Here is a 17630-nt window from a genome sequence, read left to right as displayed (position 1 = left end):
AATAATTATCTGGTCTGGTTCCGTTCCCTATAGTCTACGAATACAAAACTATAGAAGAAGACTGAATAGAAAACCCCGCCTTTTTTGAATTGACAATCGTTTTGACCAATCATCTTGCTTGCCTGATTTTGCGTCACTTTCAATCCACCAATCATTGACGAGTACATTGAGCGGAGGGGAGCTGCTACTGAGCCGTCTTTGTGTTGACATCTGTGGGGGATTGAGAGGTAATATGTAATATTTTTTCACGATTTTATTCATGTTTTTTTACCGCTTAAAACACCACGGTATGATGTGAACCAAGAATTCCAGAGCCCTCTATGGAAAACTGTTGAATTTGCAGGCGAAGCCGGCGTTTTTTCTCTTAGTTTGTCAGTACATGTCGCACCTGCCGCAGTGCCACTGTTGCTGTTAGCCACGATCCATTGTTAGCCGTATGAGCTAACGTAGCATGGTCTCGTGAGATACATTTGAAAGAAATGTGTAATAATTCGAGTCTTTCCGGACTGTGTTTGTATTGTAGCACATGCTACGACATATTTTAAGTAGCGAGCTGTTGTTTTCGAATGCGCTACGTGCTCAACGCCTGCAAAATAATATGTTGTTAGCCAAAAGCTAACGGTGATAGCTGTGGCATTTGGCTGCTAGCTCTGCTAGCTTGCAAGTTACAGCCCATAATTGTCTTGATGGTAGAGCTGCATATAACGATTATTTTCATAAGCGATTCATTTGTCGATTATTTTCACGAATAATCGAGTAATCGTTTGTTCCATAAAATGTCAGGAAACGTTAAAAAAAATGCGGATCGGTGGAACCTGGAAGTAGGGATGCACCGATATGACTATTTACACCGATACCGATACCCCTTAATATTGCTGCTATGGCCGATAACCGATATCTACCGATATCGATATATGTTTTAAAAAAAGGTTTCTGAGATGATAAAAGTTTGTACAGAATGAAAATCACGCAAGCTGAATTTTTGAATGTCTTCCTTTATTTTCAAAACATGTTTTACCTCCAAATAACAAGGTCACATAAGACACAAGTAACCAACTACAAGTAAAGGTTTTTAGAAACCTTTGCCACTTGTAGCAAGTGTGTAACTAAATTAAAGTACAGTTTAACTCCCTCAACTCACTAAACTCCTGTGAGAAAGTTTGGATCATAAATTACAAACATGAACATAAATAAAAATAATACCCTGCCAAAGTTACTGTAACCGAGATAAGGGCGTCTATACTGGGTATGTAAATAAAGTCAACAACCCTTCCTTCCGGCAACAATAACCGCGCCACTTCCCTTAACAATAAAACTACACAACAGATACCTGACAAGCTCTACTAAGAGCTGCCATAATAAAAAAAACAGATATTTATTCAATTGCAAAACATCGGAAAAGTAGCGCCGACTTGGCAGGTTGTTGTGGGGTTCAATATGCGCTATCAACCGTCGGAACCCTCGGCTGGTCGTCAAGAGCAATCATTTCCATTACCTTGATCGTTACTGCCCTGGCCACTGTCTTCCTTTGGTCGAGTCCCAGCTGCGCTGCTTTCTTTTTGTCTGCCGCCTAATGTTACTAGCGTTAGCTTCCTGCCGTTGTTTGTGTACTTCAGGGTGGCAGTTTTTCAAATGACGTAATCAAATTTGTGGTATTGAATGACTTGACGCGGAACCCTCCAGCCCATTACCTAGACTTTGCAAGTGTTGCATAATGCTTTTCGCGTATCTTCTATTGACACCCTGAAAAATCGCCCACACCGCTGACATTCTCTCTCCTCAACACAAACACACACACACACACACATCTTGTGCTGCGCTTGCGCCACTGACGCTATCATATGCCCAAACAAATGCCGCATGGTCTCCCCTTCCCGACACACATACACAAACAGCAATTAGACGGGTATAAACATCGGTTGTTAAAATCGGCGCAGTTTTACTCATTGAACCGATGCCGATATGTTAAAAAATGACGAACATCGGCCGATAACAATATTAATGCCGATATATCGTGCATCCCTACCTGGAAGTGATGATGTTCTCAAATGTCTTGTTGTTGTGCACAAACCAAAATGATTCAGTTTTTAATGATTTCTTCATAATATGGAGTAAAGAAACCAGAAAACGATCTGGTTTTAATCACAAAACGATTTATGGATTATCAAAATAGTTGAAGATTAATTAAGTAATCGATTAATAATTGATTAATCGAGTAATTGTTTCAGCTCTTATTGATGGCATAAAAAAAATTACTATCAAAACACATTGTAGCATTCTGACTTAAATCCTTCTCTGCCTTCATATGTTTTATTTTTGGCTTACTATTGAAGCATATTTTTGTGAAATTACCTCATGTGTGTTAGTGTTTCTGTTACTGGGTTTCTACAAATTGTTAATGTAAAAGGCCAACGTTTATGTGAAGGTGGTTCTGTTCGTAACTGTATTTCTGGTTCTGTTTTCGTTTCTTAGTGTTTGAATGGATATTACCAGGTGCACGGAGAAATGGGTAAAACAAAGACAAGATTACTGTACCATGGAGCCTTCATTTCACAAAACCATGACATTCATGCACTATTAATGTTAAAGCCATCAAGTTTCACAGATGTGATATTTCATGGGCGATGCACCCTCAAAAGCAGGGTGTTCAATTAAATTTAAGATAGGTCCAGATGGAGAATTATCTCTAAATACAATGACTTAAGTGGTGTCATGATTATATTTCATCATGTGCATCAACATCTTTGAGCACCCGTCTGATGTGAAATAATATTCTAGTGATAGTTTTTTCCAAAATGTTCACATTGAATAATGAATTGTCTCGATTAATCCTAACTCTAGTTGACTGTCAGAACATGCCATATGAAGTTTCTCACTTTTTTTCTGGTTTATCAGTCTGTTCTTCCTCCCATCTCTGACTGTGTGTCTCATTCACATAACATTAGTTTGAATGCTTATCGAAACCCACTGACGTGATCACCTGTGTCTTCACATTCAATTAGACAGCATCTAATACTAGTTTAAATCTAGTGGCGTAAAGGCTAGAAAAGCTACAGAAGTTGAGATACAATAGAACTTAGTAAGATATGTGATTGTTATGATTATGGAGGTTTTATATGTTAGCTATTTTGAAGAAGAAGAAGATGCCATACCAGTTTAATTTATATTCAGAAATTCCCCACTTTGGAATCACAAAGGATAGACCCATTCCATTTTTGAATAGGTCTATCCTATCCCTTTTTTTGTTGTTGTTGTATTTTTTCAGCTCACAACCCATACTTAATAATATATATTCAATATTTTGTAAATATTTTATCAGTTGTACTGTCTGTTTTTTTTGTTTTTTTTAACATGAAATTTCAGCCATTTCACACACAATTATTCTAACTTGGGTTGCTCTATGTCTCATCTTTAAGTTTTTCATACAATTCCTCTTTCCTGTTTGTGCAGGAGAGGCCTCCGACATCCTCCATAATGCTGTCTAGCAAGAAGTCAGATGCTGGCTCCTCTTCTTCCTCCTCTTCTTCCTCTGGTGGCACAGCAGGAGGTGATAGGGTCCAGATGGCTGATGCTCAGACTGGACCCTCAGCCTCAGCTGGAGGAGCTATGGATGTAAAAAAGAAGGAAAGGTCTTCCCCTAGTGGGGAACATGCAGGAGCTCCTTTGCCCCACCAGGCAGGCCCTGGGGGGGCAGATCAGGACTCAGCTGAAGTCCGCAGGACAAGTCGACGAAAGCGAGCAAAAGTAAATATTTAAGTTTTCTGGAAGCTCGACAGGACAGGAAAGTAATTCTTTTCAGCCCAGGCATAATTTTCCATCTTCACTTTTAATAACCCTCTCAAAACCATAGAACCTAAAATCTATCTTTAGTTAGATCAGGGTTCTCAAACTCAAATGACCTGTGGGCCACTGACGGTCTCGTCTGGTCAGTCAGGGGCCAGTCAAGTAAAAAAAAGCCCAACTTTTTTGGGAAGAGCAAAAGTTTCAGTGGATGTCATGAGCTCATATCATCAATATGCCGTATTAATTCCCTTTTTTTTATATGTAGTCTATCGCCTCGTGTGAGCTTTTCTGTCTTTTATCCATTATTCTGTACAGCACTTTGGTCCACTGTGTTTGTTTTAAAGTGCTTTACAAATAAAGTTGGATTGGATTGGATGATTTCAAAATATAAGTGGATGTTTTAATATGCAAAAAAAAAAATATTGTGATGCAAAATTAATCTATTCATTTAAAAATAAAAACATATAGAAATTACTCGTTACAACTTGATATTGTTTGGAGGGCCACATGAAATCAATTGGAGGGCCACATGTGGCCCCCAGGCCGCCACTTTGAAACCCCTGAGTTAGTTAAAGGATTTTAGTAGGTGGATGTCTCAATCTACTCTTGCCTTTGCAGCAAGGAGACCCGGGTTCTCAACCCAGTTGGAACAAGGGCCTTTCTGCATGGAGTTTGCTTGTTCTCCTCGTGTGTGTGTTGGTTTTCTCCAGGTTCTCTGGTTTCCTCCTACAGTCCAAAAACATTAAACCAGATTTGTGAATTAGGCAAATTGGACACTCTAAATTCACCATAGGTGTGAATGTGAGAGTGAATGGTTGTTTGTCTCTATGTTGCCCTGTGATGGACCGGTGACCTGTCCATGATGTACCCTGCATTTCACCCTATGTCAGCTGGGATTGGCACCAGCACCCTCTGTGGCCCTCATGTGGACGATAAGGTGGTAGAAGATGAATGAATGATGCCTGAATCTTTCAAACAATTGAAATGACAGCTGCCCTCCTAAACAATGAACAGTGAAAAAATTTTATTGTATGAACAAGTGTAAAAAAAAAACCTGTCCTTAAAACTGAAGTGGGAGTACACCCCTGAATCTGATTCGTTAACGCTGGTTTTAATGATGCTTTTATTGTGCCTACCGTTGCAGGTGGAGTACCGCGAGATGGACGAGAGCCTGGCTAATCTATCGGAGGATGAGTATTACTCAGAGGAGGAGAGAAATGCCAAGGCAGAAAAAGAAAGGAAGCAGGTGATTCCACCTCCACCTCCACCAGTAGATGAAGAGAATGACAGTGAACCAGAGGAACCATCTGGTGAGTCTTAAAGCTGAGGCATCGCCGTGAAGGGAAACAGATTTTTACAGCAGAAGGAAACTTTAAATTTGAAATCTCTCGCAAACTCTTGTGTAAACGGGAATTGAAAAAATTAGCTTAATTCTAAAATGTCGAGAAATCGGTCTTTAATGACACGTTGTGCTCACAGTATAGAGATGTGTATATTTACAATTAGGTGTGGAAGGAGCTGCTTTTCAGAGTCGTCTTCCTCATGACCGTATGACTTCCCAAGAGGCCGCTTGCTTCCCAGATATCATCAGTGGTCCCCAGCAGACTCAGAAAGTCTTCCTCTATATTCGCAACCGTACAGTAAGTTCCAATCTAAACTCATTACATAGAGATCACTTTACTGCATAGGTATTAAAGTATTCCTAATTATATTGACTCACTCAGCTCCAACTGTGGCTGGACAACCCTAAGATCCAACTGACCTTTGAGGCCACAGCACAGCAGCTTGAAGCTCCATACAACAGTGAGAGATTAAATTGAACTTTATTTTTTACTTGTATTTTCCTGCATTGTCGTTCTAATTTTTATGTAGAAGTACAACGTTGATGTACTCTTGTTCTCTTTTTAGGTGATGCCGTGCTGGTCCACAGGATACACAGCTACTTGGAAAGACATGGCCTCATTAACTTTGGCATTTATAAGAGGGTCAAGCCATTACCCAGTAAGTTCACTTCATTTATTGCAACTGATAGAATTGCAGTAACCATTTGCAAACTATCAGTACATTAAAGGGCACTGTGTTTGGAAATAAAAAAGATATGTTGAATTTTCTTTTCCCCCTGAAGAACAATGTTTTACAAAAGTTGTATTATAGTGAGATTTTGTACCTACTCTAGTGTGTAAAAAATCTGAGACATTGACTCTGAACTGTCAACAATGTAAGGAAAACCCATGAAAATTCATGCCCTTTTTTCCTCTTCCTTGCAGCCAAGAAGACTGGGAAGGTTATAATTATTGGTGGAGGTGTGTCTGGCTTAGCTGCTGCAAGGCAACTGCAAAGCTTTGGGATGGATGTCACAGTATTAGAGGCCAGGGTAAGTCACCAACTGGGTTTTTAATTCACCTTTTACATTATTATTTGTTGTGTTTTACCAAACAAGACAGCAATTCCCATAATCCTAAGCTGCTTACTGATCACTGTCATAAAACAAAGTCTTATGCTATTGTTTTGATAGAAGCAGAAATGACTGTACATATCTTTTTATAATATTTCCCTGCAGGACCGTGTTGGAGGCAGAGTGGCCACATTTAGGAAGGGCAACTATGTTGCTGATCTGGGAGCCATGGTGGTGACAGGCCTTGGTATGAATTGATATTCTCTTTTGTGCAAATACTGAATTTACGTGGATGCAAGTGATTAGTCTGTTATGTGGCACATGATTTGAAGTCACTGTTATCTGAGCCAGATAATAGTCTTTTCTCATAGTTATGTGCAGTTACACAGATCCTCCTGGAGAGGGTGATATTGCCCATGTTATGCCATTGCCTGTTCTGATGTTTTTTGCTTGTTTAGGAGGGAATCCCATGGCAGTGGTCAGTAAGCAGGTTAACATGGAGCTGGCCAAGATCAAACAGAAGTGTCCTCTGTATGAAGCCAACGGCCAGGCTGTGAGTATAATGAAATGGTTAAATGAGTGAACTGAGTTGCCGAACCCCTTGTTAAAATCTGAGATACCTAATGTGTGGTTCAATATTTACTGTAGTTGTAAAAAGAAAATGTTTTCTGAAACAATCCCAGGTTTTCTCATAAAATTGAGACATTTCTTCATGGCTTGATAGATTGCAAGAGGCTTATGGCTGCAGAGGCATGCGTGTGATTTACTCTAGGCAGCTCATGCTTGAAAAAATAAGTGCCTGCTTCCGTCATACTGAGATTTCCAGCACTGTGTTAGGTAAAAGTTCTCATATAAACAGCTAACCTCAGAAGTATGCACCCATCAGGGAAGCATAGCTGCGTCTGCATGAGATACACACTATTACTTTTTTGTTTTGTTTACTTCCTCTGACAGAAGATGTTTATGTATGTGCAAGATTTTAATCGGTACTCTGTGTTTAGGGTTTTACAGCTGTACTCCGCGCTCTTTGTTGCCCTGAGGCAGGGATCTGGCTTTCCATGATCCACTAAAACACAATTAGTGGTGGATGTATTTAACTACTTACCCTTGCATGTCATCAACAACAGCTCCTGTTCCTTTCAAAGCAGAGCAGAAAATGGATACAGCCTAATGTCATTAAAATGGAAGCTCCCTCTCATTTTTTTCATTCTATCTGTGGCAGATATAGTAATATGATGTTTAAGTTCATGTTCAGGGCATTTCCACTGAATAAGAGACAAACCAGTGAAGTTCTTGAGATATCTACATCATATGTAACTGGTTTCCCCCACTGCAGGAAAAGGCAAATTAAGTGTTCCTGTTTTATTTTGTGCAAACCTGTTTAAGGTTAAAGTTGTGTTTACTTAATATTTTCTCTTTTTCTCTCCACCCCCCTCCCCTCTTGTCTTCTCAACCTCCTCCATGTTTATCTTTTGGCGAACAACTAAAGGGTGAACGGTGCACAAGTGTATGTATTGGTTTATTTACATAATTCAATCAACTTTACTCCTTTTGAATAACTTTTTAAAAGGCACCATTCATTTTATCATCACTCATGTTAACTCATATAATGTTTACTCATCATTTCATGTCTATGTTGGAGATGTAAAGAGACATTATGTAATTGTGAAACAATGTGCAACTTAACCTAGACCTAAATCTAAAGAATACAATAATTTACCATTGTCTGGCATAGATATTTTAAAAGATGTTTCAAAGAAGATGCCGTAAACAAGACATTTACAATAATGTTAATACTGTTGTAACTGTTTCTATGTATGTATTATGTTTGCATTGTGTCCATATGAGATCGTTTTGGAAGCATGTTTTAAGTCTGCTACGGCTGGTCAAATATTTAGTGTTTCTTTGGGGCAGTGGCTATAATTCATGCTGCTTCTGCTTGTGTGCAATAAGTCAACCAATAATCTCTGTGCAAGTTTTCATTTTTGGTCAGAAGGTGAAATATGGACAGATGTAATTAATTAATTAATTGGTGATATCAAAAATGAACCATTAGCTGTACTTTATCTCTTTCCAGCGCTACTGTTTTAATTGTGACTAATAGTCCCTGTCATTGTCATGTGATTGGGTGTCCAGGTGCCAAAAGAAAAAGATGAAATGGTGGAGCAAGAGTTCAACAGACTGCTGGAGGCCACTTCCTACCTCAGCCACCAGCTTGACTTCAACTTCCTCAACAACAAACCTGTGTCTCTGGGACAGGCCCTGGAGGTGGTCATACAGTGAGTGTGGCATACACAATCACAATCTTTCAGATGTGATTCACACAAACTCCAGCACTAATCTTGTGCCTCCGTGTATGCAGGCTGCAGGAGAAGCATGTAAAAGACGAACAGATAGAGCACTGGAAGAAGATTGTAAAGACTCAAGAAGATCTCAGGGATCTTCTCAACAAGGTGAGTAAATGTCATCTTTTCTCGATGGCAGTCCTTAACTATTATTTTAAGACCTTCATAGTCAATGAAATAGTCAGAAAAAAGCTACCGTGGAACCCTTAATTCCTCTTTTCACACAGTATAATATATTGCATAGTAGTAAATGCTATGCAATATACAGTGGGCCCCTAGGAAATTCAATGGTTCCCCAGTAAAATTACTATTCCTTGAGAAATTGTATTGTTAAACTACTGTAGTGTTAGAGGTTCGGTTGTTGTGGTAGCAGCCTGATGTGATGGCAGTCTGAATGCACCATTATGATAAGAGAAGCAGCTTTGAGAGTGGTGCATAGTGGTATGAGGATTGAAATCTGGCAGCACAGGTGAAAAGGCATGTCTGGCAAAATTTAATTTAAACACATGGAAGCATTTCTTTTACTGAATACAGTGATTCATTTGTTCAGTGTTTTAAGTTTTGCGTCATTTTTGCCTTCTCCTCTTCTCTTTACCAGTTGGTGTCCACTAAGGAACGGGTTAAGGAGCTTCATCAGCAGTATAAAGAGGCCAGTGAAGTCAAACCACCAAGAGATATCACAGCTGAGTTCCTGGTGAAGAGCAAGCATCGGGACCTCACCGCACTCTGCAAAGTGAGCTCAAATACTGTTTCAGCAAAAGAACAAAAAGTTACTGCCCAAAAGCTTTAAAGTGACATAGAATAAAGTTAGTAAAGTGTTCTTTCATCATCTTCCTACAGATGTGTTCAAGCTGCAGGCACTTTTCTAGACTAGTTTCGACACCTTCATTACTTCCTCAGATCTTTTGGCCCAAACAGAAATCTTACCATAGTTTGTAAAATAATCTTTTCACAGCAGTTAAATTTTAACTATTTCAAACTGTGTACAATATATAGTTTTTGTGTTTTGATTTTCTGCAGTTTGAAACTTTGAAGTTTTTACTTTGAGTCAGTATTAGATTTTCTGGGTTGATTATTTGGTGAATCAGAAGGTCAACCACTACAATTTGCAGGACAGAATCCTTGTCTTAGATCTGAAAAATAACAGTTGTTATAAACAAGGAAGTAAAGTGTAAAAGTATTATTATGCTAGCATGAAAGGGGATCCTTTATGGATTGCTGGGTCAGAGTGCTTCACAGAAATTTAATGCCGTGCTATCTAAGTAAACACGACGGGCTATGTTTAAGCGGTTTAATGCCTCCGTGAGATGTATTATTAGTGCGAGTGCTGCTGTTTTATTTTTGGTGCAGACAAATCACCTCCACTACTGCCATGTGTATATTTTAAAAGGAGGTTTTAGTTGGTTTAAACACAGCTGGTGTCTGAACTGGAGTTGTCTGCAACTCATCCGCTGTCTGAAAAACCACTTCAAGGCCTCGAATCATGGTCTGACTGTCTTTATGTCTGAAGATACACACGCACACACACACACACACACACACACACAGCAAGTTTGTCTCTCTGCACATTGTGACACCCTATAACAAGATTTTAAGTGCAGTAAGGTGGTGGCTGTGACAGGAATGCATAGATTAATATACTTTATCAAATGTTGTAGACAGTTTCCTGGTTCTTGGCGTGGTAGGTGGCATGACTCTGAGCTACTATGACAGTTGGCTCTGTTGTGGTGAACTGATGAATAGGTTGAGTCGTTAATACTGCTTTTCCTTTCCACTTGACCTGAAACCGTCTGGGTGTGTACATTTTAAACACACATGCACACTTAGGTGTGTGTTTGAAAAACACTCGCCTATATATGAACAACTTCTTAAGTCTATAAATCTCACTTTGTGGGGATTTTTGTTGATAAACTTAAGCCAATGAAGCCATTTATTGGCACATGATTAATACTTTAGGGTTTTTGAAATATTATTTATCAAGTTGTTAATGTAATACACCTTTTTTATGTTTTTACAATACAGTTTATTGTCTTGCTGCTGGGTTTGTCTTTGTGTAGGAGTATGATGAGTTGGTGGAGCTGCAGGTCAAACTGGAGGAGAAGTTACAGGAGCTAGAAGCCAATCCACCCAGGTAAGTCATTCTGAGGAAGCTTGAGCTATTCCTACCATCCATGAACGTTAACATATTCACTTATTTAAACTAATAGCATATAGGTTTCCTCATCGGTCTAAAAAATGTACCGACTTAAATGTTGCCATGTATGTGACTCTTTCTAATGTCAAGTAAAAGTAATGACTGTATGAAAAGACATCAAACACTTGCATGCTTCATGCTCGACACGGCAGCGGGATCAGCTTGTTTTGTGGTTTGGTTCATTGCATTAGCCTTTGATGTACTGCGTCAGGCTAAGTGTCTTAGCTTGGCTACTCTCTACCCTTATTGCTTATGTGGCTGGGGTGAAAACAGTTGCTCGTTGAAGGTTATATAAATGATATTCACTGCCACTAGATATTGCTCAAGCACCAGCATCACATAGCAAGGTACATTTCGTTGGCTCCTCCCTCCTTCCATGTTGTCAACCACACTGGCATTGCCACTACACATCCAAGCTGGTAGTAAGCTTAGTATTGAGGCAAGATCCACTGAACAAATAAATAACATCGCTTGTAACAACTCAACTAGATATTATCATGCCTAGTTGTAAGTAAAGTTTTAAATCCTGTATCAACTCGTACAGATCTTCATCTCAGAAAATCCAGATTAGTATTGTCTCGTTAAGTTGTCTGTGACCGTTTTAGATCGTGAGTTGGTTGAGGGAATTCACTTTCCATTTTTCAATTCCTCTACCACGTTACCCTTAAATGTAAGGACAAATACGTTCACACACACCCTCCCGCATGCACGACTGCACTAGCTACCAAAACAAAGAACTGAGGAGGTCGGGTTACAAGAAGCACAGCGGGGGTTTGACTTCTGTCTCTGCTCCAGAGACTGTTACTTAGTCATTTATTTACACAGAAAGTAGTTGTTTGCTGCAATATTGATTTTTGTCATTTGCAATCTTGCAAGGTTGCTTCCTTGTATGATACCTGCAGCTGTGAGCAACATGTGTATCCCCTGTCTAAATGTTCTTGTTTTTCTTTTCTTTTCTTTTCCTTCAGTCTGCAGTTAATGTGACTTGAATTTAAATGCCAGTAGCAGTTGTTTTTTTTGCCCTTGTGCATGAGTAAACCTGCCTCAGTGATGTCTGAATAGCTGTCAGAATATAACACCATGTCTCTTTCCTCCTTTTTTGTTTCCCACAGTGATGTTTACCTGTCATCAAGGGATCGACAGATCTTAGACTGGCACTTTGCCAACTTGGAGTTTGCCAACGCTACACCCCTTTCCACCCTCTCTCTCAAACACTGGGATCAGGTATCTACACGTACCCATTTACAAAATCATAACCGTTTAGTCGTGACAGTGGACCCTCAAGCCTCCTTACAGTCCCATGTGTGTAATATGTTGTTGCTAGTTTGAATAAGCTGTTCTGTTTTATACGACACAAAGAGGTTAACTGTGCTACAAGGATGACGGGTTATTCATTTATCCTCAGGATGATGACTTTGAGTTCACTGGCAGCCACCTGACTGTAAGGAACGGTTACTCTTGTGTTCCTGTGGCCCTGGCTGAAGGCTTGGACATCAAACTAAACACAGCGGTGCGGCAGGTCCGCTACACAGCATCTGGTATGTGTTCTCACAGCTGTGCTTGGATGTATTTTACCGTAGATTTTATACTTGTTGTTGTAATATGGATGTACCGTACAGTTATTTATCCGTTTTGACCACCAGGCTGTGAGGTGATAGCGGTCAACACTCGCTCAACAACCCAGACCTTCATCTACAAGTGTGATGCTGTGCTGTGCACCCTGCCCCTCGGTGTGTTGAAGCAGCAGCCCCCTGCTGTGCAGTTTGTTCCCCCGCTGCCTGAGTGGAAAACATCTGCCATACAGAGGATGGGCTTTGGCAACCTCAACAAGGTTTGGGCCTCACAATGAGCTTACAGTAATTTATGGAGCTTAGGCTTCATCAGAACAAGCTTCCTGTATTCTTTCCTTCTACAGCTGCATGATATTATGAATTATTGACAATAAGACTTGTGATAAATAAACAAATACATATATAAGTATGTGATGTTAACATAAAAATATTAAGTGCTTTATTTAAACATTTAAATGCCCCCTTAAATGTTTTCTACTTCTCTAAATAAAAACATCATTTCCCTTTAATGATAAGTCCTTGGTCAATCAAAACCTTTGCATAAGTATATTTCTTTTGCAAGTGTGTTGTACAAGCTGATCTCGAAAATAATGCAACATTTTCAATTCTGCATTTTCATCTGCTCAGTTTACAGGATCACCTTCACATTTGTCCAAATATTGTTTAGTGTAATCCGTATCTGAAGTTGAGTTAGAGGACAGATTCTCGTCATGATTATAAAATCGCCGTATGATAACGTGTCACATCAGAGTCATGTTTTATATCACACAGACTGTTAGGTGAGTGTATTTCTGACTGGACAGAGGATTCAGGACCTGCCATTATTTCTGCTGCAGTGTCCTGATGGTGGCCACATGACCTTGAGATTCTTGAGCAGCTTTTGCTGCGAGATTTCAGAATTTAGTTTTGTGGGTTTTTTTGCAGTTATTTCCTTATTGGGCTAAGTCTCCTTGAAGACTGATCCATCTTGTGTCACTGTGTCCTGTGCCCAGAGAACAAGAGTTTCCCTTTTCCTTTGAAATTGTCAGTGTTGTGTAGTCTCCTTTCTTTTCTTTTTTTCTTTTTTGCTCAGATGAATGATGGGATGTGCGAGTGGGTGGCATGGGCAGTATGTGTGGGAAGAGTGAGTTGAAGCCTGTTGCGTGCGACAGAGAGATGCTTTTTGTCAGTGTGTTTGTTCTGCGTCACTCCTGACCCACTAGCACTTTCTCTCTCTCTCTCTCTCTCTCTCTCTGTTGCTGAGCATCATCTGCAGCGTCATCCGAGTAGCTGATCTCTTCATACTGCTGCAGCACTCAGAGGCAGTACTGCATGATTACGCAATCTGACCTGCTACTGTTCTCTATGTACAGCAGGTGGAGCTCCACCTTTCACTCCACAGTGACTCATGTGGGCAGTAGACTGTGAGGAAGTGATAGATGTGTTTCACAGGCAGTTGAGCTCTTGAATATAATTATCGTTTTATGGCTGCGTGACTGTTTCTCCTTTGTGTTCCTCCCTGTTTAAAGGTGGTGCTGTGTTTTGACCGTGTGTTCTGGGACCCGAGTGTCAACCTGTTTGGTCATGTCGGCTCCACCACAGCAAGTCGGGGCGAACTCTTCCTCTTCTGGAACCTTTACAAAGGTGACAAGAGATCACCTTTTTTTTTAATATTACATTTCAATCATTATTTATTCTTATTGATTCATTGTCTTCTCGAGAGTGAATTGCTAGGAATTGATATGACAAGATTTCAATTTAAAGTGAAGGTAAACGAAGTAATGAGGTGTGACTTTTCCCCTCATCAGCCCCGATCCTACTTGCTCTGATGGCCGGAGAGGCTGCTGGAATCATGGAGAACATCAGCGATGACGTTATTGTCGGACGCTGCCTCGCCATTCTCAAAGGAATATTTGGAAGCAGTGCTGTGCCGCAGGTGTGTGTTTGCACTACATTTGTCATAAAGCTGACCCAAACCCTTTAGACTTTCCTGTACCAGCACTTATGAGTGTAATACAATTTCGCTTACACCATTAACAACAATTATTTCTTCTAATTAACTCTTGTCGAACTGTAGCCGAACCATCATGGTTTATATTGAGTTGTTTGTGTCCAGCGTGGATGCTTCTATAGCCTGTGTGTTGTGTTCACTGTCCTGTCTTAAATAATAACCTCCTCTCTTCGAAACAGGAACACTAAGGATAATCAATTATCAGTTTCTACTTATTATCACTTACTTTCACTACATTACATATGGAAATGTTAATATCATATATTCAATAAAGCAAAAGAAAGTTGAGATGACCCCGTCAATCGACGTGGCCGAACCTGACCCGAGCCCAACAATCATTTGTGGAGCGAGCGTTTCTGCTCGGGTAGCCACGCGCTATCTCTCCACACATTGACTTGTTTTATTTCCGTCAAACATAGTTTGCTGACAAAGCTGGCAGTTTTGTTCTCATAGGACTTTATTGTGTTTGTTGTTTACGGAGAAAGTGGAGCCATGTTATACTTTCAAGCTTAATCATTAGGGTTTTTAGTGGAATGTCAAGTTTGTTGCCCCCTCCCCGCCCGCCCCCCGTAACCAGGACCATTTTACACAGCACATGTGAAAGGAACTCGCAAGTGAAATCACATCCAAACCACCCATCATTATAAATCATCTGCTTATGGTTTCAAACTGGATAAAATCATATACATAGAGGCCAGATAGGGGACGGCTCACATCCGTCTGTATACAGGTCCCTGTAAATACTATCATGGAATCTCCTGAACATTATGTGTTGTTTGTTGTCATGGCAGCCAAAGGAAACTGTGGTCACGCGTTGGCGTGCCGACCCCTGGGCTCGGGGCTCCTACTCGTACGTAGCAGCGGGTTCTTCGGGCAACGACTATGACCTCATGGCGCAGCCCATCACACCCGGCCCTGCTATACCCGGAGCCTCACAGGTAAACACACAGAGATGTGTTTATGTATGCATGAGAACGAGTGTGTGTGTGTGTGTGTGTGTGAGAAAGTGATGAAGAGGAGGCTTCCCAGCCTGCCCACAATATTCAACCAAACCAAGGCAGAGCATTTTATTCCCAACACTGATGTTTTTTTTTGGCTCATTTGATGTTGGCATGCAGATTAATGTGAAAAAGTCATATTTATGTGTTGAATGATGACTTGTGGCAGTTTATTACCACACAATCTTCCCTCCCTTTCACCAGCCCCCCCCCCTTTTTTTCTCTCAGTCCTGAATTATGTTGGGACAGTCCAACATTGATCTCTTTTTTTGTTGCATATTTTCAATTTGCACATTAAAAATTTTTTGTTTGGGGGGGGGATTCTTAAAATAGCACTGAAAAGTTTAGAAGGTGATGGAAAAGTTGGTGCATCGATAAAAGGAAAATGCTTCTGCATTTCACTGCACTCCAATAAAAACCCATTTGGTAAACGAGAAGGGGAGGAATGTGTGGACTGATGAGGAAACCTCAACATTCCTCTACTTAGTGCAAGATGCAAAGATTTCTACAGGAATAGATGGGAAGCAGCAACAAAAGGCTTTTTTTGTCAAGTTGTATCTTCTCATCCCTCTGTTGCGACCCAGGCGATTGTATAACGCAAGAATAATCACTTTCTTTTCTGCAATACAACTTGTGGAAACATGGCTAATGTTTTGTTTTGGTTTTTTTTTACCTCTCAGCCTGTCCCTCGTTTGTTCTTCGCTGGTGAACACACCATCAGGAACTACCCGGCCACAGTTCACGGCGCACTCCTCAGCGGGCTCCGCGAGGCTGGCCGCATCGCAGACCAGTTCCTCGGTGCCATGTACACGCTTCCCCGACAGGCCACTCCTACAGCGGCCAGCAACCCTCAGCAGGCTCAGCAGCCCACGCCCAGCGTCTGAAAAAGTTTCCTGACAACTCAGGACTGTCAAACCAACTCTTAACAGTTTGTGTGTGTGTGGGGAGTTGAAATTGAAACATCTTGAAAGTCCAGGAACAACTTTGCCTCTTTTGCCTTTTGATGAAATTAATGACACTTGTAGAGTTTATTTTCCGGTTGTATGTATATGTATGTATAATTGAATTGAGAAACCTTATGGATTTGGATGTTCTCATTTACAGTCGACTCACATTGCAAAGACTGGACTTCAAATAGATCTGAATTTTATCTTTTACGTAAAAAATCCATCTTATATTTTATAAATGTGCGATTTACCCCAGTCTTAAAAGTGAAGCATGGTGTTATATGTGCTTTCAGAACCCAGTGTCTATTTATGTGCCCCACTCTGAACATTAAAGAACGGCTTGAAACTTCTTCACGCCTTGTTCACACAACTTAAAACTATATACAAGGCAGAAGATTCAGTACCACTGTCTCAATCCACTACAGCTGTGTTGCTCCTCTAAGTGAAAAGACATTTCCCTCTGTTGTTGTTGTTCCAGAGGCTTTGTCCTGGTTGTCTGAAGGCTGAAACCATAGTGAGAATTTATCTTCTATCATCTAGGTTTGCAGAATGTAGGGAAAATAGTTTGTATTAAACGTGTAAAAGACAGATAGGATGACAGATCTGTGAATGTTTGTGTTTTGTTTTTTTTGGCATAACAGTTTAAGTATTTTATTATGGCTGTCCGTGTCATCACATACTTTTGATATTGTCAACTTTTTTTTGTTATTAAAAGAAGAGAAAAATGCATCTAACTATTTGTGTGTTTTTTTTAATTTTCAAAACACCAACACCACCCTGTGCTTCTACTGTATCATCTACATATATAGCACAAATTTCCTTCTCAGGCAGATAATAACAATAATTTCTGTTTATTTGTTGCTTTATATATTAAATAAGAAGATAAATCAAATGCACAAAAGTTAAGATGACATAAAATGACACAGTAGATGGACAACAGTGGCCGAAGACCACACTCCTGCCACTGTTGCGTATCTTGTGTGCCTAATAAAATGGCCAGTGAGTGTGCATGTACAAAAGTAACATGGCTGCTTCTGTTCTGACCCTGCAGTGACCCCTCCTTTCTTGCAGGTCTGGCTGCTTCCCAGGGTTTGTGGTACAGTGTGAGGGAGGTAGACGAGGGTCCCTGGCAGCAGCTGCACTTAGTGGGGGATCTGATGAATGATGAGGGGGGAGATTAAAATGGTCGACCATGAGCTATGAGTTGTATTTCAGGGCTCTGTGCCCCTCTGTTTCCATGCACTCTCAAGCGTCACAGGCCTTGTTTTCCCCCAGAGCTGCGGTTATTATTATCGTGACCAAAAGGAGATGTTTGATGTAACAACAGTAATTTGAGCTGGGGTTTGGACGGCACTACTCGGGTATTTTCACCTCCCTGGTAAACCGTGGTTTCAGAGCAGTGTGTAA

The 17630-nt window shown here is 40.4% G+C and overlaps 1 protein-coding gene across 4 annotated transcripts; it reads left to right on the top strand.

Moving 5' to 3' along the window:
• Positions 1-171: 171 nt before the first annotated feature.
• Positions 172-16952, top strand: kdm1a (lysine (K)-specific demethylase 1a). Of its 4 annotated transcripts, none has more exons than XM_044047565.1 (22): positions 181-227; positions 2473-2509; positions 3451-3744; positions 4928-5093; positions 5290-5423; positions 5508-5586; positions 5692-5784; positions 6051-6157; positions 6344-6425; positions 6637-6731; positions 7668-7685; positions 8315-8457; positions 8541-8631; positions 9122-9256; positions 10581-10654; positions 11830-11941; positions 12123-12255; positions 12361-12548; positions 13797-13911; positions 14076-14203; positions 15070-15216; positions 15957-16952. In XM_044047565.1, the coding sequence occupies exons 2-22, from the start codon at positions 2480-2482 to the stop codon at positions 16158-16160; spliced, it is 2568 nt and encodes an 855-aa protein (XP_043903500.1). In that variant the 5' UTR covers positions 181-227; positions 2473-2479; the 3' UTR covers positions 16161-16952. The 4 variants fall into 4 exon arrangements, with proteins under 4 accessions (XP_043903502.1, XP_043903501.1, XP_043903500.1 ...); XM_044047564.1 differs by having other exon boundaries at positions 4925-5093; XM_044047567.1 differs by lacking the exon at positions 2473-2509 and having other exon boundaries at positions 172-227.
• Positions 16953-17630: the final 678 nt, after the last annotated feature.

Source organism: Solea senegalensis, linkage group LG16 (genome assembly GCF_019176455.1).
Source record: "Solea senegalensis isolate Sse05_10M linkage group LG16, IFAPA_SoseM_1, whole genome shotgun sequence".
Taxonomy (NCBI): Eukaryota; Metazoa; Chordata; class Actinopteri; order Pleuronectiformes; family Soleidae; genus Solea; species Solea senegalensis.
The sequence above is the reverse complement of the archived record's forward strand: the minus strand, read 5'-3'. Positions and strand labels throughout refer to the sequence as shown.